This window comes from Serinus canaria, chromosome Z (genome assembly GCF_022539315.1).
Source record: "Serinus canaria isolate serCan28SL12 chromosome Z, serCan2020, whole genome shotgun sequence".
In the NCBI taxonomy this organism is placed as follows: domain Eukaryota; kingdom Metazoa; phylum Chordata; class Aves; order Passeriformes; family Fringillidae; genus Serinus; species Serinus canaria.
This window is the reverse complement of record NC_066343.1, coordinates 64,872,659-64,899,283: the sequence shown is the minus strand read 5'-3', so window position 1 is coordinate 64,899,283 and position 26,625 is coordinate 64,872,659. Positions and strand designations below refer to the sequence as shown.

Sequence of the window (26,625 nt, the reverse complement as noted above, 5' to 3'; positions counted from 1 at the left end):
CTTTAGTCTTTGTTACAAGAAAGCAGTGGTGGGGAAAATCAGCAGTTGACATTAATTTGTGTCCTCTTAATCAGTCTTTTAGTATGTTAGCTTGTCAGGGCTGCCATGCACAGCAATTTTTTTGGAAGAATGTAACTTCGGCTGATGAGAATGACACAGAATCTCATTTCCAGTAGTGGAAAGCAGTGTAGTGTTCATGCAGTTCTCCCTCCTCAGTGGCTCAGTACAGAGAGTGCTTTTAAGGGAGTTAATAAACTAATTTCTTTTGTATGTAAAGTGGGGGTTGGAGTTGCTGCCATTGGTGTTAAAAAACAAAACATGTTCTATTTGTCTTCTCTCTTACCTTTCTTCTTGATCCCCCAATTTAAACCTCCTTTCTGAGCAAAATAAGTCTCCCTGATTAATGTTGCAACTATGACCACATACCCTGCAGAAGTTGTAATAAAGTAAGGTTACCACTTAGGAAACATCTTAAGAGCATTTACAATTTTTCTTGGGATTGGGCAGAATCAGTCTTAGATTCCTTAGCTTTCACAAGGTCCTTCGTGAGAAGCAGAACTAGTGAATTGTGGCTTCCCTGCATGGTTGTTTTGTACTCCTCCACTTTGTCACAGTCAGAACCTGTGGTTTTTCACTCTGGCCTTCAGTGTCTGCCTTTTCTGCTCTTTTTCTGACCTCTGTGCAGAGGCAGCTCTCTCCCACCACAGTCTCCTGGGTCCCCCACATGCCTGCCAGACGTCACACAGTGTCTGCTGGGGCTGTTCTAAATTACTAAAGCAGGTAGTGCAGGTAGCTCTTTGGCATTTGACAGATCAAACACAGCAGCTAAGCTCATGCTGCAGCCTTCAGTGGAAGCACAGTATTATTCTTGTCAATATAGTTTTTCATGAAACTTGCATGAGTGTATTTATCTTGGAGACTGCTTTCTAGCTTTTGGTAATCTTGGAGTAGGTATATTGGTATAGAATGATTGCATAAATCTCTGGGGGGTTGGGGTTGGGGAGGAAATGGCACCAAATTAAATTTTATTTCTAGAAGAGCAATTCTGGAACAAGAACAGGACCCTCAAACCTGTATTGCTGAGTTTGCTAAAACCAGCTTTATCAAGGGATGAAGGTTTCTTTTGGTCACAAAGTAGTGCTAACAGAAAGCTACCAGCTGGGACCTACTTCTAAAGCTGACAATTTATATTCAAGTACAGAGATGTGGTTTCTTCCTGTGCTAAATAAACTTGTTAGGAGATCTGATTCAACTCTGTAAAATAGTTGGAATTTTGAAAGTAGTGCTGCACTGAATTTTTTTAATTAAAGCTACCTAACATGTCTGTTCTGGAGACTGCCTTTTTTTCGTCAAGCATCGGGCTATCCTTGCAATTTGAGAATAATTAAGTTTAGGTTTTTTTTTCTCTAGTGCTTTGTGCAATGGCACTTTCAACCCTGACGGAAATGTTAGGATAAACTGAACTCTGACACTCATCTGCCTGCACTGTTTCTCATAAAAGAAGTAGACCTCTGCCTTTTGCAACATTACAGTATTTTTTTCTTACCTGATATCATGTATGTTGTACTGATAGGTATAACCTCTTGTCAAAGAAGAGTCATATTTTATCTCTCTCACTGTTTTGAGAACTTTAATGATTGAACTTGCATCCTGTTTCTTGCTACTTTTATACTGTTTATTCAGATAAGAAATGAAAGAGAATAAGGTATTTTGTCTTTATCATAATTATGCTTTGTTGTGTGATACAAATTTTCAGCTTCACTCTTCAGAGGTTATTGACTCTCACATGTATGAGAATGCATGTGCAGGAATGCTGTCTGCCTGGTGCCTGTCCAGGTTGCTGTCTCCTCCATTCTGTCAGGGATGGCTTGTTTCAGGAGATGTTGCCTAAAAACTGGCAGTCATTAAATAATTTCCATGCAAAATCTGCATTTCCTGTATGGAAGATACATACAGCTTTCTCAGGAGCTCTTCCCTGTTACCTGGGCAGGGTGCTGTGGCCTACTGAACAGTCAAAATGTGTTACTGTGATAGCAAATCTGTCTGACAGGTTCTTGCATCTCAGAAAAAATGCAAGTGAGGGTTGGACAAATTCTGCAGCACAGGTTCTGTGGAGCTTGGAAGCTGCTCCACAGATGTTCTTTCTGTGAAAATGAACTCTTAGTGGTCTTATTTGGCTTTGCTTGGCTTCCCCTCTGTCTTCTGAGACCACCAAGCAAGATGCTCCACTGTAGGGTATTGACACTGATATCACACAGATGAAATGACTTTCGTAATCTTTCTTAAGCACACCTGTGAATCTAAGTGCAAAAAAGGATTGTTTGGAGGAGATGAACCAAAACAGTGGGATTAGTTTATTAAGACAATGAGATTTCACCCTCTTCTGTGGGGCATTGTTGGGACTTGTAGCAAAATGCATCAAACCACAATCTTCATAGCTTTGAGGAATATAATACATAGTTGTGATACCATCTCATTTGAGCTGTACTATTTCTGCTTGGGGTGTTTCAATGGTGCAGTTGTGTTGTGAGCCTGGGATGCTCTCTGGAAGGATACAGAGCAAGTGATTGCCCATTGAGTCATCTGTGGCAGAGCAAAGACTGCAGCAGGAAAGTATGTTCAGAAAGCAAATATTGAAATCTTGTATTCTGTGGTAAAAACAGGGCTTTGCAATGCTGCCCTTTGTAAAACACAAGTAGCCTGCAAAGACCTGACTGCACAAATTTCTTTTTCCTTCATTGCTTGTAAGCTGGGTTGTGTTTGCAAGAAAAAGCTCTGGTTCCCATTGTCATCTGAAATATGAACTCTGCTTTACATTCCTGACCTGTAACAGAGCTATTTCAAAACCATGCTTTTTCTCCTCCAAAACAGCATGTGTTGAATTATAATGGCCCATCCTGCAATGCAGACATTTTAATTTTCAACAGGCATGAACGTCTGCAAGGAGGTGAAAGTTCAGGGTGCAGGGGGAAGGCTAACTCAGAAAATATGAACAGAAATATGTTCCATTCCCAACCCTCTGTTCTTTAGAGCATTCTCACCCAAAGAAATTAAAACCAGAAAGAATTTTAAAACGATTTTTATCTTGAGAAGAACTTGATGCCTGTTTGAGGTTTGGAATGTAGGTCATGAATAAAAAGCCATCTTGTTTTTGTGTACAACTTCACAGTGTTTAGATGGTGGAGGGGAAATACACCTTTCAAGGCTAAAAATCGGTCTGTGATTATGCATAATATGCAAAGGTAACTGACTGTCTTGCTTAACCTTGATAGTTTGGCCTATGGGAAGGGAAACCTTCTGCAGCCAGTGTTCTCCTTTGTAAACACCTGACATTCTTCATGCCTTGTAAAGCATGTTGTCTGCAAGTTGTGTGTGCTGTTGAGTTGGTTAACTTCAGCTCCCGAAGTGTCTGTTGCTCACTGCTCCCCTGGCTCTTCTCCGGGCAGAAAAGGAGCATTTCCCTAGCGGAAGATAAGGGTTTTTTGGTGTGGTGTGGTTGCAGATTTTTGTAGCTCAGGGACTGAGCAGCATGAGAGGTAGCTGCCGAGGTAAGTAAGGTGTCAATTCTGCTGTACTTCTGAGAAAACATAAGGGTTGAGAGTTGGAGAGTGAAATTGGTAGCAAGTAACTAAAGAGCTTAAGCTGTGGTGATGGATTGACTTTTGTAGAGTTCTGGAAATAACTGCTTGACTTCCCGAGAGAAGAGGAGTGTCAGCTCAGTTTTTTTGCAAAATCATATCCACTGCCTGAATGCTGTGTGTCACCAGGGCAGCAGAGACACCCTTAGCTCCTTGGGCTGTCTTACAGAGCAAGAGGGTGTTACAAGTGCTGACATAATAGGGAACATGTCTCTGCTGAAAGGATCTAGAAGTCCTGTTTGACAACACTGTGTGCAGAACTAAAGTGAGGTAGTGGAGCTGTCTGTTTTCCTAGAGCCTGATTTATGCAGGAATTCACTTCTGACAATTTGGTGATAAACATGCCTTTTAAAAAAAAAATTGAAAGTGCAAGTATCATATATGTTTTGATGCGAGTAGGTGAGCTGCACAGATGCAGTAGGAAAGGGCAGAAACTTAAATATGGGTACATGTGTCTCTTCTGAAGAAATGCCAAAATAGGAGGAAATTGTAAAATCAATGCAATGAATTCTAAACACATGCTATTTTCCTTGTTGTGACCAGCCTGTAGCTTTTGTTGACCTTGTTACTCTGGCTTATTGATTATCCCTGAGATGTACATGTGCCTTAATAATGAGGGAAAATTGGATTCTAATTCCCTGTGGCTGTTTCAAAATACATACGTGGATGTGTGTGCTTTTTTCTTTTTTATTGAGTGGCTATAAACTTTCCCTTTCCCCCCAGTTTGTGTTCAGAGATTGACAGTGAAGTGAATAGTTTGCAAAGAGTTAAACTTTTTGCCATGTTGAATACCAGCTAACCCAGCTGTGTGGAACACAGGTAAATACAGAGCATACAGCTCAGTCCTGCTTACTGTGGAAAAGGTTGCTGGATAATGCTCCCCACCCTCCCACCTAAACAGTTAAGGAAACTGGAATGCTTAACCATGCAAATCAAATACAATTGTCGTATTTGAATGGATTCTTTGCCTCTTTTTTTTCAGTTGTTGGTGCAAGAAATGCCCTTTTATGCTGTCTTCAGAAATGAAAGAACAAAAGTGTTCTTGAGTACTGTGCATCATCACAGATGTGTTGAGCTCTTGCTTTCATAGATCCTTCCAGTTCTCCTGTGACTGTGTTTATTGCAGAGCGCCACAGTTTATTTCCCAGATACAAATTATTTTAGGCCCAGTTTAGAAGGGGCAATTTCAAGATGAGTCTGCAGTACTGTTATTTTAATAGTAAACAAGAGTATTTGTTCTACCATGTGTCCCAAAATGCAAATCCTCCATCCCATAGATTATATTAAACCAATGAAATAATTAGTATATTTTCTACATTTGGTGGGAAGAAAGCCTACTTTAATGAATAATTTTTGGTATCATACCTACTTGTTATCTGTACAACCCCTAACAAAGGCAAACAAAAAACCAAATCCCCCATGTGTGTACAGAAACCTTCTATCACACCATGGCATTGATACTCACCTACAGAGTAGGATCTGGACACAATTATTTTCTCTTTTACTTCATGTTGAAAATCTAGCTATGCTGGGAGAGTAGTTGAAGCATGCACTAAATTGGTGTTTCTTTTGTTTGGTGCCCTTGTGTTTTGCTCAAGCATATAGAAATTGACTGACTGTATACAAAAGAGTGAAAAATTTTGGTAAAATATATCTTGTGAGTTCTGCCAGAGCTGTCTGGGAGTGATCTCCAAGGTAACCAGGCTTTTCCGGACATAACTCAGTAGCTGTATCTAAAATAAGAGTTGGTAGTGGCTGCGTTGGTGCAGTAGCAAGAAACATCAGTTTTTATTGAGCCCAAGTAATTAGCTCTCGGTTTTTGGTCCAGTGTTTTCTGTAGATATCATTCATGTGACACAGGCTCTACCACACCTCTGAAAATGTTCAGAATTCAGTCCCAAGCTGCCAAGGTCAGAAGACACTATGTCTTGAAACGTAGTTAACTTCTTGGTTGAGAATAAATATTTTTGGTGCTTGTCTCCACAGTGATTGCTCTTTCAGCCGACTGAAAAGCGATGTCAGCTTGCTTTGGTGGGAGGTGCATATGCAGACAGAGGAATACATAATGAAGCCTGCAGTTTTGCAGGCTAATAATGTATTTCTTAAACATAATCATTTTTGATGGATTAAAAGTAATAATGTGGCACTGCAGCACCTAACTTTTCTAGTTCTACTTACATACAAGGATTATTTTTATTGCCTTTTTTATTTTGTTTTCCAATCTCATGCAAACAGCATATGGATCATAAACAACATGGTTTATTGTGTTGGACTTTACACTGAAATTCCATCATTTCTGTTTGCAAAATTGTGACGTCTCTTCAAATAGCAGAGGCATGACTGGCTATAGTGCTTGAGGTAACTTAAAGCGTGTATAGTGTGTCAGGATGTATGGACTGTGTTGATAAAGCTCAGTTAGACTGGCTGTCATCCACTTTCCACTTCAGTTTTCCTGTCCGACATTAAATGTTTGGAAAACTTTTTGCATAGGCATAGAAATAAAAGAATGACGCATTCTAAAATAAAACAAAGCTAAGGAAGTGGCTAGCTACCCACGAAGCTCAATATTAACCTAAAACCTCTATTTCCAAAGAATGTAATATTCTCAGAATGTTTCTCATTTGCCAGAATGTTTGCTGCCTTCATTAAAAAACAAAGCAAAACAACAACAACAAAAAAAGACCCCCCAAAATAACTTTAAAAAAAACCCACACCAAAACAAACTAATATACCAAAACAAAACTACATTTGGAATGGTGGAATCCTCCTTCCTTCATTTATACCTGATGTTGACGCTTTCTTTTAGTTTACAGCGTGAAAAGCTCTTGCATAAAAGCTGTTTTTAATATGCCATGGAAGCTGCAGGTAACCATTAAGCAGTCACAAAGCTTTGGCCCAAGGTTTGATGTCTTATTCAATCAGGAGCATTTGCCTAGAAGAAAGTGGCGTTGGAGATGGCCAGGCTGTATTGAGCCCAGTTTTACAAGGGGGAGCACAATGAAACCGGTTCAGTGGCTGGGCAGGCATTCAGCAAGCAGCCCCAGGCAATGTGTTGTGTCAGGGACTGAGTACAAAGCCTTGGACAGCTGCAGCACAGAGGTTTAATTTATAGTGACGTTGCAGAGTGTGTGCCAAAACTTTCCTCATTCCTAAGGAAACACTTTCCAGTGCACAATCATTCAGTCTTGTAGAGTTCTTTAGAGATGCTGAAGAGCATTTTGAGCCTTGTCTTCTCAAGCAGATAGCAGTGTTCTGTGGTGAGATTATGGATGAATTGTCTGTTCACACTTTACTGTAATTTCTGTAGTCACTACGGTAATATTACTCCCAGATTTTGCTAATAGCAGTATCTTCACTGCAACTCTTGGAGGAGTAACAGGAGGTTGGTTCCATTTTTTTAGCTTTGTCAGCCTCTTCCCATTTAAATAACATAGCAGGCCAAAATCTTTAAAATTTGGTTTCTCAGAAGTAATTGCAGGGCTGTTGTGAAATACTATGCAGAGCTTTCCGAATAGAAGTCCTTGATTTTTTAATTTCTTTTCCTTTAGTGCAGTGGAGATTTTTAGAAGGATTAAACAAAACTGAAAAGTGGTGATCATTGTTTGTAACTGTTGAATTATCATTCTTTTACTAGTATGAGGGTTCTTGGGAGCTTCCTTTTCAAATCCATATTTAGGTAAATAAATAAGCTATTTAGCTTTCAAAATGGCTGGTTCAACAAATAATTCAATAATGGGATGTGCATAGCATAAAATATATCTAACATAAGAGATGGTAGTCTACTGAAATTATATCCTTCCATAGTAAAGATGTGTCCTCAGCCCATGTCAGAATGACCTTTTTATCCATACTGAGGTTTTTTATTCAAGCCATGAATTACAGTGTGGCTGTAGCCTGTCCTTGGTTTAGACTTCATCCCTTGATGCAAGTTACCATTAAAATCTCTTGCCAGAAGATGATAGAAATTTGTGGCTGGGTCCTGAGAAGACCATACAATCAAAAGCATTCCAGCTGTTTGCCTGTGTGGTTAAGGCAGCATGGCCAAATCTGGTGGCTTTAAACCATTTTTGCTCTGCTGTCTTTTAAAAAATGTTGGTCTTGTGATACAGAGCTGACATGTTGAATTCAAGATTGCTGCCTCGTTTTCCTTCATTGTCTTGGGACACTCGAGAAAGAGTGGAGGGATCTGTACAGCCCCATTTTGTGGAGGTTGTGCAAGGGTTCCTTGCTTAGGACTGTGCTTGTGGGTGAGGTGAAGCACACATGAGGGGTAGCAGTTCTGAGTTTTTTTCTTTCTACTTTCTATCCGTCACTACTGAAGAAAAGCAGTGTTGTCACATGTGGTTAGCCACTGGTTTAGGGCAGTGTTTGTAGCCTGACTTGGTCCTGGTGCCTATCAGGCTGTACAGACACCAATATGTGGCTGATTTTTCTTCTGCAGAGCAGGAGAGAGAATAGGGACTGTGGCACAAAAAGCCCCAATGGAGCTGAACAAATTTCTGTTCTGTTATGAACAGAGCACTCAGTTTGAGGGTCTCTAGTCTTTTTTTCCAGCAGTGCCTGCTGGGTATATCTAGGGAAGAGAAAGCACTGAGCAAGTATGAATGACACTTCTCCTTAATACTCTCTAGCTGCTTAATAGTTTCAGCTTAAGCAGTTTCCTGCACATGTGGAAACTCTTTTCCAAATCTGTAGTGAACCCTTCTGCCTAATGTTTGATCAGTCCCTCCCTGAACCCACATAAACCTATTGTCTGGAACGTCCTTGCAAAGGACTACCACAAGTCTGGAATTGTTTGTTGCTTTGACCTGGTTCCACCTTCCTGTGATGGTCCCTCATCTGTGCTGTGACAGTTGATCCCTGTCTACCTCCCCCATTTCAGTGGTTTTTGTCATCTTTGTGTCCCCCTTAGTTTAAATATGCTGAGGTACCTTAGCCTGTTTGATCTCTATACAAGTGTTGTTTTGGATCATCTTTGCAATTCTGAAACCTTTCTAATGCAGCTCTAATGCAATTTTAAAGAAAGTGACCAATACTGCACATTGGTGAATAAAGTCCATAGTTGTTCCATTTCCTTCTTTATGCCTTACCTGATGATTCCCAACACTTTGATTTCATATTAATTGGACCGGGACTCAGGAAGCATGGATACACTTCCTGGTTCTCTTGTGTGGTCTCCTGGCTTCTTAGTTTCTGCTGAAACTTAGTTTCTATCTAAACTTCTTTGTTGTTGTGGTTAAGTATGCCCACTATTAGAGGGGTAGGATACTCTGTGTGTGCTGGGGCTGACAGGTCCCGTCTGCTGCCGAGCAAGGTGTTATAACATGGGGGTAGTGATAACATGGTGTTTTTCAGAAAGATTTGGGAGTAGTTGCACCTCAATCAGTCCCCAGTAATTGTTCCTTGCTGGTTCTGTCACTATGAGAAACAAAACTATTCCTGCTTGTCATTTTTCTTTAGTTTTCATGCAAGAATCAGTTTATTTTTCTAGGAGCCAGGTTTGAATCATCTACATTAAAAAGTGGGTTGAATCATCTACAATAAAAAGGCGTTTTTTATATAACACTTAGACATTACATGCTTAATTAAGGCATCTCTGCATACCTTCTTAAATTGCACCCTGAATATAATGAGGATCAGAGTGATAATGTGCTGAATGGTTGCCATTAATTCCGAGGGACTATGTGAAATATTTGAGTAACTGAGATATTGATGGCTTCTGTTGCACATGTTTCAGGAGTGAACTGAAGAGTACTTTATGTCTTACAGTTGATTACTCTGATTTCCTTTGCAGCACCTTTTTTCCATGCAGCGTTTACATAATGCAGAAAATTACATCCTTTGCCACTTAGTATTCTGAATTCATGTGTGTTCTTTTCTCTTTCCCAGATATTTTAAAAGGTAATCTTCTTTTGGTTTCCAAATAGTCCTTCAAACTCTTTTTTCCAAGAGGTTTCATGCTATTAAGTGTGAAATAGTAATAAACCACGGGTTACTTTCAAAGTCTATAAAGGCAAATTTTTAAAGCTGCATTGCTGCAGAACGGTGTAACAACTTGTTCATTATACCTATTTAGTTAGTAATGAAAACAGCTGGTGCATTAATGTAGCTTTTAAGAGCAATATCCATTTCTTATCCAGGAGAAAGCTTAAGAATATTTATCTTGGAGTCTTCTAGAAAACCCTGCTCATTTGTGTAATACCTTTTTAAAATAGCTAGCCAGATGGATCCAGGCAACGCTTGTGCATGTCACATATGTCTAACGCCTTTCCTTCTCCTGGGACCAAACTGCATTACATCATATTTTATGATTACAAGACAGAATTTTGGTGGAACTTAGCCATATGGTTGAGTCATCTGTACTCTTCAGTTTTGGAAGGATTATACCAGCATCTTCAAAAGACTGTTAAATTTATTGTCTTTTTTAACCCATAAAATTTGGAAACCTTCTGCTGTCTCTGGCAATAAAAACTATCTCATTTTCAGCTTATTTATATAATCCAATGCAGTTATTAACTGAATCTGTTAAAGATGCTCTTACAGGATGAAAAAAAAAAGGATGTTTGTATGTTATTCTGGGTTTTCTATCTCATGAGATGGAAGGGAACTCTAAGATGTGTGACGTGGATTCCTAAAAGAAACCAAAAAAACCAACAAATGCACATTCTCTGAATTTTTTCATGACTCATAAAGCTCCTAGGCATTATCTCTTATTCCATGAAGACTTAAAACCTGTTACAAATCCTTGCTCTCCCTCTGCTCCTCCATCCTTTCACATGAATTATTGAAAAGCATGTTTTGAAAAAAGATGAGAATTACTTTGCCGCTGACTGGCCATTTGCTCCTGGGAACATGTCTGAATTCAGCAGTTACTCTAAGTTGTTCTGTAAGATGCATGCCACAGAATCCAACATAGCCCTGGTGTGGAGTCTCAGTCTTTGAAATGTGTTTAGAGTAAACTGATCCTGATGGGGAGCATGGCTAGGGATATCAGTCAGGTCAGTCTTGCTTGTAAGTATCAAGGGGAAAAAGTTTTATAAGATTTATGATGCTCCTAGGGATTTCTCTCTCTCATGTCAGCCCCTGCAAGAGCTGTGATGAAATGGTTATAGCTGTAGCAGGGATGTTTTTAATGGAAAAGGGGCTGGTAGCACAGCCAGCCCACTCACTTTTCCTGGGGTTGTGCGTTCTTTCCCCAGAGAGACTCTGGAGAGTGGACTGCTCTTCAGGATTTTGTGCTGTGGTCACCGTTTTATTATAGGTTTTTAATTTTCAGTAGCTTTGTACTGAGGAATCTGAAAATTTCTATGTTGTTGAGCTGCTGAGCTCTATTACAGCAAATGTGGGCAGATCTTGTGAAGAAATCAGAATACAAACTAGACAACCTGCAATTGGCTGTCTTGATACAGCAGCAACAGTATTCCTTAGAGGGGAAGGACAGACAAACCACTGGCGGCACTTATCTTGATAACAAGAGAGTATCTTGATGATTGTGACATGCAAATATAGTCCAGTCTAGGACTAATTAGTGGGAGCCAAGTGAATCTTTAATTAAAACAAAAGAGCAGAGGGTTGTTTGTAGCTCTTGTCATCTTGTGCAAGCCATTCCAGTGCATTTGATGAGTTGCAGGGTATCCAAGTTAGCAAAAGCACTGTGGTGAAAGGACTGAATGTTGTAGTAAATCGCATATTATTGATAAGAATGTTCAAATGAGGACAGGTTATTGATTTGCAGATCGGTCTGTCAATACTGAGCTGTGGTGGTTGTGCCAGGTTGATAGTTCAATCACTGATCAAACTGGCAAGAGTTAAACCCCCAGCACTGGCTTGGGGCAGCCAAACTGAGTTTCCAGGAGCTGCCTGGAGAAAGGTGTGCAAGCTGTGGCTCTGCTCAGATGAAAGGCAAGGCCATCCATGCCTGCTGAACAGAAAACTTGTGCGTGTCATTATTCATGCCTGTAGAGAAATGGAACTCCTTCTTCAGAGGAGGCCTAAGGACAGAACCAGGGTGAGTGCCTGCTTGTTCTCTCTCTCCTTTTGCTTCAGGCCTGGCATGTGTGGGCAGTTGATTCTCTGCATACAGAGAGTCTGACGCATAAAAGACTTGTCTGATTCTCAGTGCATGTGATGTGGAGGATAAACAACGTGGGAAGATGTGGTGGTGTGAAATCTCACATGTTCTTCACTGGCAGCTGAAGTGGATTTTATTTTAATGCAAAACAATTGCTTTCTTTTCCCAGTGACTCTTGGGTTTATCCCTCATTGCAGTCTTGGAAGTAAAAGCAGCTAAGCTTAGCTTGCTTCTTTAATATTTGATTTTGGAAACTGGCAAATATTAGGTCTGGAAGTCAATTCACAGCACTAACATCTGTTAGTGGCCTCAGGAAGATCAGACAGATAGTGAAACTTTCTTTGCCTTCTTATGTAGTCATGAAGTACTTTTGGAGATTAAATTAAGTCCTTGAAGACTCCAAACAAAATAATTTCTTGGAATAGGGATTTGTCTCTGTGCTTGCACTGTTATGTTTGGCTTTGTCATGGGTTTCAGAACAGAAGGCTATAATCCCGTAACAGTGGTTATGTCCTTTACAAGAATGATGAATTCAACTATAAATAGACTGTTTTTCTACTCTGAATAGTTTTGAAATAATAATACATATTTTGTTATGAATTTAGAAATTGTATTGCTTCCTACAATGGCATTCTAGTAGGTAAAAAAATATTTTGAAGTGTTTTTAAAAACATCTGAGATCTCCTCCGGCACTTGTGAAGAACATTAAGATGGTGAAGTTTAGTCAGGCAATGTACTTTGTCTTGCTAATAGGGGGAAAAAAAGGTAGCAACTTTCATTGTGAGCTGAAATTTCATGTAGGCATTTGTAATACAAACACAAAGTACAATGGTGGCTTGTACCTTATGAACACAGCTTAGTGCAGTACATCTTATATCAGTTCTAGACACTGTGCAGTTCTGTTTGGTGGGGGGTTTTTTGTGGTTTATTTTCCCTTTTGTTTTTTTTTCCTTTCCTGCAGCCTTTGTGTCTATATTCCCCTTTGCAGAATAATGGGGAGGAAAAACAGGTAGGAACTCTAAACACCATGAAAATCAGCTTGCTGATTTTTAGCTTACTGCAGAAGTGGCAAGATAAGCAATAAGCAATGTTTTGACAGGTTTAGCAACAGACAGGAGGAAAGATGGAGCCATAGGTCTAAAGTGCCAGTACATGATGGATGTCCATTTGGCCATCAGAAATCAAAAAGATCCATCAATTACCTGTATTCTCTGCATTTATAAGTCAACAGAAACTGGAGCATGGTACTAAAAATCTCAGTAGACATAGTCAGCTCAGATACCCAAGTTGTAGAATCATGGAATGTGCTGATTTGGAGTGCAGTCATCAGGATCATTGAGTCCAGGTCCCAGCCCTGCATGGGACACCCCAAGAGTCACACCATGGGCCTGAGAGCATTGTCCAAATGCTTTTTGAGCTCTGTCATGCTGGTGCTGTGACCACTGCCTTGAGGACCCTGTTCCAGTACCTAACCACCCTCTGGATGAGGAAACTTTTCCTGATATTCTAAACCTCCCCTGACACAACTTCAGGCCACTCCCTCAGTTCCTGTCACCACAGAGCAGAGATCAGCGCCTGCCCCTCCTCTTCCCCTGATGAGGGAGTTGTAACTGCAGTCAGGTTTCCCCTCTGTCTCCTTCAGGCTGAACAGACCAAGACACCTCAGCCACTCCTCACAGCTTCTCCTCTAGACCCTTCACCTCCTTTGGATGCTTGCTGGCTTAATGTGTGAATTCACAAATTTTCTGCTAAGGAAGTTGTATGTCTATGGCTTTAAATGTTGAAATCTAAGGGGCTGTTCCTGTCCCTATTTAGAACCGAGGAGTTCAGATGTGTGCCTTGGTCCTTGCACTCTGGTCTTCACAGACCACTGTGTCTAACACACTACAGAGGATCATCAAGATCATCAACACAATAGCTGAATAAACAAACTTTGTTTGCAGAGTTAGCATTCCCTCTGTATTTTACAGCCTACTTACCACTGAAATATACTTACCAGATAAAAGGTCATGTTAGATTATCCAGGCAATTTTACTTTGAACCTCTTGATTTCCCCTTTTTCCCAAGTGACTGTGGGGCAGTTGTACAGCAAAAATCCCAAAACATGAAAGGCTTTATGTGAATTGCTATTTGACCTTTCTAAGTAACTAATGTCTGTTGATTAAGTAGTTTTTCAGTCTTAAAACTTTTTTAGAAGCGGTCTTTTTCTCATATATCTCATGCTGATTATCAGTTTCTTGTTTGTATATGTTTTTATACATAAGGGTAAGGAAAATCTGAGGATCCTTGGGTAGCCATTTAAGAAGTGTGGTCATTTTTAAGTCTGTGTTTTGACACCCCATGGATTTTATTGAAAGAAAGAGCTCCCATGTATCCAGCAGTAATCAGTAGTTTGTTAGATATATTTTAGTTTTAGTACAATTATTGAGTAATTTCAGGATGAGAGCAGTCATCTGAATCCTCTGTAGCTCAGATCTTTAGAACTTTGAGAAAAGACAGAACAATGGGAGATGGTCACTTCAAACAGAATAGATTTAACGTCTTTATTTTTAGAAAGTCCCCTGTGTTTTTTCCTGTGCTAAGATAAACATTGTTTCATTTATACAAATATACACAATTAATTCTTGGCTTTACTTTCTTCTGTCTTACTGAGAGTGATTGTTTGCATGTGGTGTGCTTACTGCTATGTCCTTTGCTATCTGAAAATAAAGATAAATCTTCAGTTGCTGTACTGATGATGTGTGAGATGATAAACAATGGACAGTAGCTGGACTTACTGCCCGTGCTCCGGCTGTATGTTACTAATGATTTAGATGTACTTTTTCTTGTTTTGTTCTAGTGCCTTGCATGTTGTGAGCTTTTTGCTCATCACTTTCCCTTTATACTCAATGGAGTGAAATGGCTTAGGTGAAAACATCAGTAATTGTTTAAAAGAAAAGAGAATACCTGATGTACCTAGATGTAATGCTAGCAGGAAATGCCACTGTTCCTCACATGGAAAGATTGATTTATCTCTTTGAAAAAGGCTGAAAAGTAGTATCTGGATTAAAAAAACCATTGTGGCCTTTAATATGAAGTGAAACAAGCAGTATGGGTGAGCTGTGTGGCTCCCAACCCACACAAAACTCTGTCATGTGCCTCTAAACTCACTAGTGTGGGCCAGCTGTATTCCTTGGTCTGGGTGGACTGTGTCACGCTCTCTTGGCCCCCCTTGCTGACTTTTGCTCTCAGGCTCTTCACTCTCTTGCTCTTACAGAAATTAAGTTTTGCAGTTGAGGTAAAAAGTGGCTGCTTTTCTCTGCTTTAACTGTGCATGTTCTCTTCCTGACCTTATGGGTACTCTGCGTTCAAAGCCTGACTGAAACTGTGAAACTAACCACAGGGTTTTTTAGAATGACACAAACAAACAACAAAGCAAACAAAAAACCCCACTCATAAAACCCAACCAAACCCCCACCAAAACAGACAAAAAATACCCAAGAAACTTGCATGCAAGAAATACAAATATCTCAGCAAAACAGCAGACTTATTTCCACTTTCGTTTCAAACTTGTTTTGACTTTCATTGAGTGTTCTTGGAGCACAGCTCACAACCTGCTGCAAATTCCAGTCATCATGTAAGCAAAGACCATACTAACTTTTTTCTACAACTTCCCTCCCCCCACACTCCCAGTCCCCAGACTTGCAGTCTCAGATGACCATTTTAGTCAGGTCATCTTTCCCCTTCTCTCTTGGTGAAAGACCCTTTCTTTTCACAGCTTGTGGTCCCCTTCTGCCAGGAAAGTTTCCGGGCAGTCTCACTGGCTGATAGAAGTGCCCTGCTGAGTGACTTGCTGTTCAGTTGCATTATTCTGGGGTTCAGCATGAAAAAATGGTTTGCTTGGATAATAATCACTTCTTTATCTACGGAAGCTACCCAGTGAATGGGTAATTATCAAGGTTTACTGACAATCTGCCTGTTAGTCTTTTGTTGGCATTCCTTGTCCATTCACTCCAACTGCTTCCTGCCTTCCCTGTCGTGTTTTTATCTCTGATTCAAATGGACTTCATGGTCTGACACAAATACAGTATCAAACAGGTCTCATGCAATTTGCATGGCCAGTTACCCCAGCTAGGCACCACGGCAAGAAGCAAGAGGAGGGCAAAGGACTGACTATTCAGGTTGTAAAATGTGCACAGGTTACTTCGTTGCTGCTATTTCCACCTTTAAAGAATGGCATGTGTAATCTTGTGAGCTGCAAATGTTTCATCTTCCTATATAAATATAATTACTGTTATTAGCCATCATTAGCCGTCATGTGACTGATGGCAGCAGGCAACATGGATGGTCAAGTGAAGCTGGAAGAGACTGGGTTGTAGCAATTAGTGACATTTAGATAGTATCACTATGAATACTTTGAAAGCCATTGTCACACTTTGCATTTCTGACAGCTTAATTAGAGGTCTAGACTTTACTTGTGGTGAAGTTAATGAGCACAGCATCTTTTGGCATGACCTTTCAGGGCGCTGCCTCGGTGTAGCAGAGGTCAGTTTGCAATGCCACTGTGCTGTGTCATCGCCCTGTGCGGGCTTTGGGAGCGGCAGCAACTGAAAGGAGCAGGAGGCAGCAGCTGCCGGGATCTGCTGAGCTCTGAATGTCCTGAGAGAAGCTGCTGCAGACTGGAATAAGCTGTTGCTGATAAGGTCAACAACATCCTGCCCTTCTGCAAGTGAGATTTCCACTCCCACCACCCAAGCTTGCTGCTGGCAAGTAGAATCTCTAAATTACAGATGGGAAGGCCAGGAAAGGTTTAAGCTCCTTACCTACACACCACTGGCTCCTTGGTTATAGTGTTTACAGATAAGCCATTCTTTCCAGAAAAACTGTCATCTGTTGTTTTAACTTCAAGGGATGTTTTGTTTAGTGAATGCATTGAGTACAATAAGATTGTTCTTGTTTTTAAAACTCTCTTGGGAAGTCCAGCACATGTGGACTTTTGTGGATGACCTTGTGATGCGGTGGTGTTCAGTGTCTTTGCCATGCATTTGTTTGTGACGCCAGTCTTTAAGTATTCCTTTCCTTTTCAGACACTGAGTTGCTGAGTTCGAAATTATCAGGAATTTCAATTTGCTACTCAGCTTCCCTGCAGTTCTGATTTCAGTGGAGATAACATAACTCTGTCTCCAGTAGGTTTGCAACAATGCAAGGTCACTTAAATCATCTCCTGTAGGCTGCATGCCAAAGATAAAGAAACTAAGTTGTAGCCAGTTAATGTTTGCTCAGGTATTTGCTCATGGAAAACGTTGTACAAGTGCTAAGTAGAACTATCACCTCTTATAGGTTTTCTTGCATGATATTGCTGGTAATCTTAAACAATTGAGGCTTAATATCCTGATATGGTGGTGATGAAAAAATGAATAGTACCTTTTATGAACATGTTTTGATTCCTCAGCTTTTCTTCTGGAAAGTAAATTGTTCACTTTGTGACAGAGAAAACAATGTATAAAACAGCTATTGCAAGCTTTAACTCTAAGAAAATAGGCTTCAATATGAAGGTTTTTCTCTTTGGACTCAAAATCTGTCAACTTGCCAACATGCTATGTGTGATCCCAAATATGAAGGATTTTTACTGGATGGTTTCAGTCCCACAGCTATGATAAGTGCTTTATTAGTACCTCACAATGATAAAATTGGAAATAAATAGTGCACAGAGAGGGCTTACAGGAGACTCGACAGCTGCCAGTGCAGTTGCTGTTGGTAATTGCTGCCAAAGCTTGTGATGGAGCCATGGTTTTGAGAGATCATCTTGATGGTGATCACTGGAGGTGGTGTGAGCACTCTGCATTGGCTTGAGCATTGTCTTTTTTAACCACTGGTCGTAAACTGATGGTGTAGATCAAGTCAATCAAGTTCTCAGCCTCACTTCATTAACACAGACCACACAGTGCCCTGTGCAGGTGTGGCTTTCCATCCTAAGTGTGGCTACCTCGGTGCTGCCAGCTCCTTTCTTGGGTTCATGAGTGTTTCAGTACAAAAAACACTGAACTGTTACCAGGGTGGTGCTTCTGAGTGAGGCCCTATAGCACACCTTTCCACCTGAAAACTGAAAATCAAGAATAAAAGGCACGCTTGAGTGGGATGTTCAATGCCACCACATGTTTAATTTTAGCATGCCATCCTTCCAGCTGTCAGTGTTGTATCTTAGCATTTATTAGGAATGACGGGTTTTCTGATCTCCTGAACATTAATAGGAAAAACACCTATTTTATCAAAAAACTTGCATGTCAAGCTTTGATTAGATTACTTTGTTTCTGCATATGTAATACTCATTATTGCTACCTATACTGAATGCTATACATGTTTAAAAAAAACCCAAACAAACAACAGACTAACTCTTCCCCCTCCCCTAAACCTGAAGGAGTACTGAGTGGAGCACTGGCTGTGGTCTGTGAAGCTGAAATATGTGTTTCATCAATTTTGCATGTGTTCACAAGCCATTGTTATTGCAAAATGTTAATTGTTTGAAGGAAGGCTGTTGATAACTGTTTGGCTTGTGGCCTAGAGGAATGGGGCGGGTGTGTGTGTAGGGTGGAGGTGGAGGTGAAGAGAACTCTTATGTGCAGTCTTCTCTGGGAGAAGATTCATTACACATATGTGTTTATGCTAAGATGCTCAGGTTTGGGGTTTTTTTACTAGAATGCTACATACTCTGTTGACAAACTTGTGTATTTGCAGCAGTCTTAGCATAAAACAAGCAAAAACCATCCTCCAAACAAAACCAAAGAACCCCCAGCTTTATTGGTTATGAAAAGTACCTGCTTAGCCATTGCTTTTTTTGCTCTTGTGCTATAGTCAATATACTCCTGAAGACTGTGCTGCTATTTTGTGTAACCTTGGGTTTGAAATGGTCTGCGTGAGTTGGCTCAGAATGTGGAGACCTCTCTGGCATAAAAGAAAACACTTTTATGTTATCTGAGTGAGTGGTATAACAGAACTGAAGCTCCCCAAGGGCTGTGTGGTGGCTGGTGCCTTGCTATTTGAATGAGATCTGAAAGCAAGGCAAATGAGGAATCTTTAGATAGAGGGGGCAGTATGTGGTGCACAGCTGAAGAAGGGGCAGCAGAAATATCTGGGCAGCTTGGAAAAGTAGAATGGGAAGGTTTGGGGACTGCAGTGGAGGAAACACAGCGGGTTTATGAAGCTAAGGTTCTGCTGGCCGTCCTGTACTCCTGGCAGAAGAGAGCACCACCCATCATGCAGCACCCACAAATGCTGGTGCTGCATGATGGGTGTCAGTTCAGGGTGGCTTCTACAGTGAACAGTAACGGGGAGTACCCATGTTTTGCATCATCCCAGCAGAAGTTACCTCCCAAGTCTTTGGTGTATACTTGATGATGTGTGACTTGTGGGGTCAAAACCAGGCTAATATTAAAAGAGATTCCAGAAATGTAATGTAATGCAGGAGTTACTTCCTCTGTTCAGAAATCTGGGTTTTCTGATCTGCTATGGACAGCAGTGCCTGTGCAATATTTGAGTATATGAGGCACTTTAAGACCCCTGCTGACTTAAATATCTCCTACTTCCTTGCCAAATCCTGGGTACAGTGTCTTTCTGGGTGTCATATTCTCTGTATTCTCTGTCCTTTGAGATTTTTCTTCTTCAGAAGAAATGGACAGTAGGGATTGAAAAGTGTTTTTGAGAGTCTGTTATGTGCCATTTATTTTATTTGCTGTACCTTTAACTTTTGGAATGCACAAAAGCTGGTCTTTGAGCACAATGGGAAGGAAAAAAACCAGTTTGATTCTATCAGGAATATTTGAACACCAGCTGATGCCTTCATACTTGTTTCTTCTGTGTGAACAGATTTGTGTATAATTTAATTTCAAAAATAAAACAAGGTCTGTAAGTAGTTTTTTGTAGCTTGCGTAAAATTGACATTTCATCTACAGTTACAATGATGACACTTTACTGATGCCTTAGAATGGAATCTTTATTGCTTTAATGAAAAGATCAACAATTTTATATGAGCAATAGAGTGTGATGGCTTTTAAACATCTTGGGTAGGACACATATATTTTAGTTTATAAATAAGCATAACTGTGCTGCATGATGATAAAGAGAAACTACGTGTATTCTTTTGTTTTCCAGGAGAAAACAAAGTTTCAGGTACAGTAGTGTAATGGATGTTAAACATGCAATTGCAAGAACAAATATAAGTGGATTTAGGTATGTGGCAATCTCTAAAATTACTCATTCCTCTAACATCTCTTGAGTCACAATGCTTGAAAGAAGAAACACTAATTAGATATAAAACTGAAAACAGGAATCTAAAATGACTGCCAAATACAGATCTAGCCTAGCCACCAGCCTCTACCATGTTCCTCTAAGTAGGAAAAGGAAATAATTCTCCAGCTTTGTGTGAAAAATTAAGAAATGTACTTTGATAGCCTTTCCTTGACACTGAGATACCTCTGATACTACTGGTTGTGTTTTCAGGGTCACTTAATGGCTTGTCCAAGTTCAGTTCTATTTATTTCTCAATTATGATGGGATCTTTTTAGCTGTACAAATTAGTAGGCAAGAGTTTTTAGTGGAGGCCTCATTAAGTCTGTCCTTAATTGTGTTTGTGTGTGAGTGTTCATTTTAGGATACCAGAAAGGATATGGTTGAGTACTACAGTAAATACGAGTTAAAGAATCTGTTCTTGTAAAAGAATGATTCCATATGTAATAAAATGTTTTACTCTTAGCATGAACATTGCTCTGCATCATCAGAATCACTTTCAGAATACTCCAGGGTTCTCCATTCAATATCTGAGTATCTCCTCAGTGCAGCTTCCACACTGCATAAATACTGAGGGGTAATTTGGGACACAGCTGTGTTCATTCCTATTTGGTCTGGCATTTTAATGATAGTATAATTATAGATGAATACAGTTTCCACGGAAGCTTCTCAAAGGGGAAATTGACACTTTATCTCAGATATTTTTTAGATATGGGAGTCAGTATTTGTGTGCTTACTTGCTTATACCAAAACACTGACTATTGGATTATATGTCAATAATGTTTCACTTTAATAGCTGACTATTGAAGAATATTTGTGAAACTGCTTCTTGAAGATGTGGCCATTTTGTACTCTAAAGCTGAATTTTCTTTTGAAAGCTGTTTTGCCAAGGATTTTCAGTAGGCCTTAATCTTAACATTTTCCTGTTTAGTTTATTCAATTTCATGTTTCAAAAGTAAATTGGTGATTTCAGGAAGTGTTGCATTGGACATGTGTGTAGATTAAGGTTGATCCATCAAATAGCCTGTATTTAAATATCGTATGTGACTGAATAATAAAAAAGCTCAGAAACCGGTCAAACTCCAAAACAAAACATGTACTGTCAAATAAAGAGTGTTAGCTTTAAGTTTTTTATTTACAAGTGAGAGACATTTTTCAACATCTGTTTTTAATAACAGGCTGCCTTTAAAGCATGAAATTCCCCAAATGCAGAATAGGCAATGAGTCTCATTTTGGGTGGAGCCTGCTGCTTGGCTGGCCACTCATTGTCATGGAGTCTAAATATTGCTTAGAGAAACAATTTTTTTTGCTGATGTAATTAGTGCTCCAGAGTCTATAGAAATTTATTGCAGTGCCATAAGATTAAGACTATAACCTGCAGGATGTGCACTGACCCACAAGTCATTCCCTGCCATAACAGAGCGCAGTTGCTCTGTCAGCGTGCCACTTCCTTTGTCAGAGCTGCCATTCATACTCTTGGTTCCAGGTGGTGTTCTCCCAACTTGTCTGCTCTCCTGCCCATGCTGCACTCTCCCTAATGGTTCTTTCAATTTGTTTTTAAAATGCCTTTTAACCTGGAACACTTTCCTCCTGTTCCTCCTGTTCCTCCTGTTTTTCAGGGTGTGCACAGCCTGTGGGGTTAGTTCATATAAATGTGCACATCATACACTTTTCCTCTCAAGACCAGACAGAGAAATGTCAAAGGAAAAACATACAGTGCATCAGGACAAGGTGTTGGGGGGTGTGTGTGTTTTTATTGTTTTTTATTAAGTATTTCTCAAGGTATTAACATGAATTCAGTAATTCCAGAAGTTGTGTACAAATCAAGTGCTCATGAGCAGGCAGTCATGCTGGAGATGAGCTGATTGGTGTTAAAGAGAAAGCCACAGCTGTTATAGGTAACTCTCCTGAGTGTAGCTGGGTGCTAACACTGCTTCAAATACAGCTTTTAACTGCACCAAATTGTTTTTCCTGGAGGCTGAAGACTGTTGTTAGTCCAGTTGTGTGCAACTTTCAACTCGTTTTCCAGAGCTGATTTTGCTGTGATCACATGGAATACAGAAGGTTAACTGTCCTCTGTTTTCTTCGGATCTTGCTAGATTCTACTTGGAAGCCTATTAGAGGAAATAGGCCATTGTCCTGATCTTTCAGAGGTGGAGGGAGAGTCATCAAATTGGGAAGTCATGTCCTGTTCTTGATTTAGCTGCTGAGAGGGATCAAAAAGATTTAGTGGATTAGGTTTGGAAAGATCTGAAAGTAGGGTGGTTTTCTTTTCTTTCAGTAGCACTGTGTGAGTGGTTTGTTTGTTTGTTTTAGAGACCAATGTGGGATAAAAAACTTAGTAAAGCTAGCTGCAGCCTGCAAAGGGCAGTCTCTTAAGCCATTAACCTCTACAAAATGTGAGCTGGGAAAAGCCTTTAGTATGGAAATTTTTGGCTGGTTTGGGTTGTTAGGGTGGGGTCTGGATAAGATGAGGCACCTCATTGCTTATCCATGTGATGTATGTAGTGAAGGTCCAATGGGGCCAGTACAGCTCTGAAATGGAAACCAGGACTGGAAAAATAGAGAAGAATGTTTGAAAATACAGTAAGAAAAGATGGTATTTTTTTTTCCTGCACTGCTCATCTGCAGAGTTTCCAAGTTACAGTTTATCTTCAGTCATTGCTTAGGCCCTGGCTTAAGCCATCAAATCCTTGGGAACCTCTGCTGCACAGCTTGAAGATTACTTCCATGCGTCTTTGTCTGTGCCATTTCTTTGGGCTGGGCTTTTGTTTAAGCTTTCAGTGGTGATAAATGCATGGGGGGTCATTCTGGAGAGCCTGTACATGAAGCTGGTACTGATAATATTTCTCCTTTCTTTTCCTTGTGCTCAGACCAACGAGTGGAATAAGAATGATGACCGGCTGCTGCAGGCAGTGGAGAATGGGGACCCTGAGAAAGTGGCCTCACTGCTGGGTAAAAAGGGAGCCAGTGCCACCAAACAAGACAGTGAGGGCAAAACTGCGTAAGTTCAACCAAAACTTGTGATTTAACTCGTGGAAAACCCCAGCCCTAGAAATGGGCCACTTCTGTGATTTAGAAACCAGATACTGTCCTGAAAATTAAGGTTTCTTTTTTTTCTGAAGCGCAATGCATTCTGAAAGTCTTGATTTTTAATTTTACCTTTAAAATGCCATTTCAAAATCATAAACCCATTGAAGTAACTTGAAGGTTAACAATCTGCTGGGTGGAGTGGGATCCTTTTAGGACAGGGTATTTTCAAATTTCCTGGCACACTGTGGATTACACACTCCAAAAGGTATTAATCTTTGGGGATATTTTCTCCCATGGACGTTACTTTGATATGACAGAAATTATATATTTTCATGCTAATGGGTTTGACTGAATGAAACTATGGTGAAAGAGTTTTAAAATCCTGCAGGTGCTAAGGATTTGCTAAGCGTTCCTTGTTTTGATTGAAGTGTGCTAATGAAAGTTTTGTGTAAACAAGATTCCTTTTGATTTATATATTTCATATATATCTTCTGTTCTTCTTGTTGTTCTCCTGCACACATTCTGAATTGTGGAAGATAAAAGATTTCACTAAGAAAAGTACAGCCGAAAGATTACTATCCTTGTACTCTCCTCTGTATGGCACAGAAAGATGATTCGGTGGATAGGTGAGAAATAGGTGTCCTGTGACAGAAGAAAAGCCTTGATAAAATTCTGGATAGATGTGGGCAAAGAAGAACTTGGAAGGGCAGTAGAAAGCCGTTTATACCAAACTCTAGGTTCTGATAAATTACCTCTGGATTACATATATTGAGTCATACTCTGCTTCTTTCTTGGTCTGGTTCAATTTCCTACATCTGCTCTATTTCTGCTCTGCATCTGAGGGAACTGAGTGATGGATTGACTCATAATAACCTGCAATTTCTTACTGTAGAAGTCCAAGTCATCAATTACGTCAAGCAGGCTTTCTCCTCCATACTTTAATAGGTTTTTAATTTTTAAAAGTTGCACACATGTTTTTTTTTTTGGCCATTGAATCTTCAGAATTACAGCTGTACTTAGCATTTCATGTTTTTTACAATCAACATAACTTCAGACCTCAGTTCTTAAGATCTTCTTGAACTGCTCTCTCTATACAGTGTATCCAATGTAACAAGTTTGCAAGTTTCATGTATAAATTGATACTATGGATTTTCCTAGGGAACCACCCAAGACTGAATTTATCAGTATCTCTTAAGTCTAAGAATGTAGCTAGGTATTGGTGCAACAATTTTTGAGCTTTACATGGTTACAATTTTAAATTCCCGTTTTCTTTCTATGTTTGCAGCTGCTAAGTCAGTAAGCATATATTTATATGAATGATGGTGTTACTAATACTGCAGTTGCAAATACTTCTTTCAGTTGCTTGGAACAAATGTGAGTTAGTTCTATAAAGATCTCTGCTGCTTCTTGTTCTGTATGCTCATTTGACTGTCATTTACTTTTAAAAATTTTTCTGTGTTGTGTTTTAAAAGGCAGCTTGAGAGAGGGGAAAGAAAAGCAGTGTTGCTGTGATGCAGAAATACAGCATGTCAAGTCTCATTCTGTTTCCAGTGCTTTGGGAAATTTAGCAGACCTGCTCAGGTTATTTCTGTCTACATTTTGAAAAATAGAGACTGACAGGTGTGGGAGCAATGACACTAACCTGGAGAAACATAGCTACCAAAGGTGGCCCAGAAATGTTCTCCAGCATGTCTTATTACTATTGGGCTGTGTCTTGTTTGTGTTTTCATCACTCCAGAGAATTTTTTTGGTGTGTACAAAACGGAATTCAGCCATCATTTCTGCAACATTTCCTACATTTGCAGTATAATGCCAGCGCTTCATTCCTGCCTTGTGCCTGGGTGCCTGACACAGCTGGTTTTGCCTAGCCTCAGAAGCTCTGCTTAGAGACCCTTCTGCAGCCCAGCACTGAGGTCTGTTGGTGGGCTGCTGGTTTGTTGGCTACCCCACCTGTAACATCAGCAACTCCTGTGCTGGGAAGTCACAGTCTGCACAGGACTTTTTGGGAGAGCTGTTCACCCTTGTGCTCAGATTTCACAAAATCACAAAATAGTTTGCATTAGAAGAGATCTTAAAGATCATCTCATTCCAAGCCACCTGTCACGGGCAGGGACACACACATATGGCCACGTTGCTCAAAGCCCTATCCAACCTAGCCTTGAACACTTCAGGAATGGCTCTTCCACAACCTCTCTGTACAACCACTTACAGTGCCTCACCTCTTCCATAGTAAAGGATTTTTTATTATTACTTCATTTAAATCCACCCTTTTTTAGTTTGAAACCATTCACTTTGTCTAATCTCTACATGCCCTTGTAAAAGGTCTCTCTCCAGCTTTATTGTAGGCTCTGTCTTAGGTACTTGAAGGTGCTACAAGGTCTCTCCAGAGCCTCCTCTCATGAGCTTTGAACATGGAAAATAAGGCAGTGATTGGTGACAGCCACATGGCTTCAATAAAGGCAAATAATGCCTGACAAATTTGTTGGCTTTCTGCAGTGGAGTCCCAGCTGTGGTGTATGAGGGAAGAGCAACAACATCATCTGCCTGGACTTGTGCAGAGCACTTGACACTGTGCAGCACAACACTCCTGTCTACAGCCTGGAGAGACGTGGGAAAGAGAGTGCTCCCTCTCATGAGGGCAGAGAAGCAGAATCACCTTCCTTGACCTGCTGCCCAAAAACAGAATTATTGTGTTATGGATGCAGAGCAGGGTGTGATTTCCGGGCTGTGAGCTGACATTGTCGGCTCATGTCCAGCCTCTTGTCCACCAGCACCCCCAAGTCCTTCTGGGCAGGGCTGTTCTGGGTCTGTTCATGCTCAGCCTGTGTTTGTGCTTGGGTTTGCCCTGACCCAGGTGCAGGACCATCCCTTGGCCTTGTTGAACCTAATGAAGCTCATGTGGCTTTGCTGGTTACATTTTAGGAAGTTGTCTGCAGTGCCATCTGGGAAGGGAGCTCTTTGGATGAGTGTTCTATTGATCCCTGTGAGTATATATTGATGTGTTTGTTTGCTTAGTTAGGATGAAGCTGACTAACCAGAAGAACGCGGTGGATTCAATTATGTAACAGACTGCAAAATGAGATTAAAGACTTTGGAATGTGCTTGAAAGCAAAAAGGAGAAACAATTACACATTGCAATACAGGTTTGTTAGCTCCATCATTGTCTGTACCCTTAAGGTGTGACGTGTTTCTTTTAAGACTTTTCTTTCTCAGTCTTTTTGTTAACAACCCTACAAACAAAATTTTCAGTGCTGTCCAGATTCTTGAGATATAGTAATGAAGTTCATTATTTTAAACAGAAGGTGGAGAGGATAATTTTTCATGCTTAGAGAGGTACTTTTAAGTTTTCATTTTATAATTAGATGGCTTCTAATATAAAATGCTTGAACAAGACTAGCTCTGAGGGTATTCTTTATTGGTCCTGCTGTGTACAGTATGCATCATTCCACTGAGTCCTGCTATGATGTGCTCCAGCTTTGGCTCAGTTTCGACCATTGCCTCCTAAATTTCTTTTTGTGTCCTTTTTAGTCCCTGTCATTTAGGTCCCTTATTTTGTGACTTGTTGATATGCAGTAAAATAGAGGTGCCTAAAGTAATGAGGTCTAGGTACCTCATTAATTT

General features: G+C 40.2%; 1 protein-coding gene across 9 annotated transcripts in view; it reads left to right on the top strand.

Moving 5' to 3' along the window:
* The window catches only part of RAI14 (retinoic acid induced 14), an 85,500-nt gene that overhangs the window by 25,484 nt on the left and 33,391 nt on the right, over positions 1-26,625 (top strand). For 8 of the 9 annotated variants that reach the window (XM_050986609.1, XM_030236928.2, XM_030236925.2 and 5 more), the window contains one exon: positions 22,845-22,975. In XM_050986609.1, the coding sequence (XP_050842566.1) occupies positions 22,845-22,975 (131 nt within the window). Of the gene's footprint in view, positions 1-22,527; positions 22,558-22,844; positions 22,976-26,625 lie in introns of those variants that run through there. The other variant, XM_018922907.3, reaches the window with a different exon arrangement.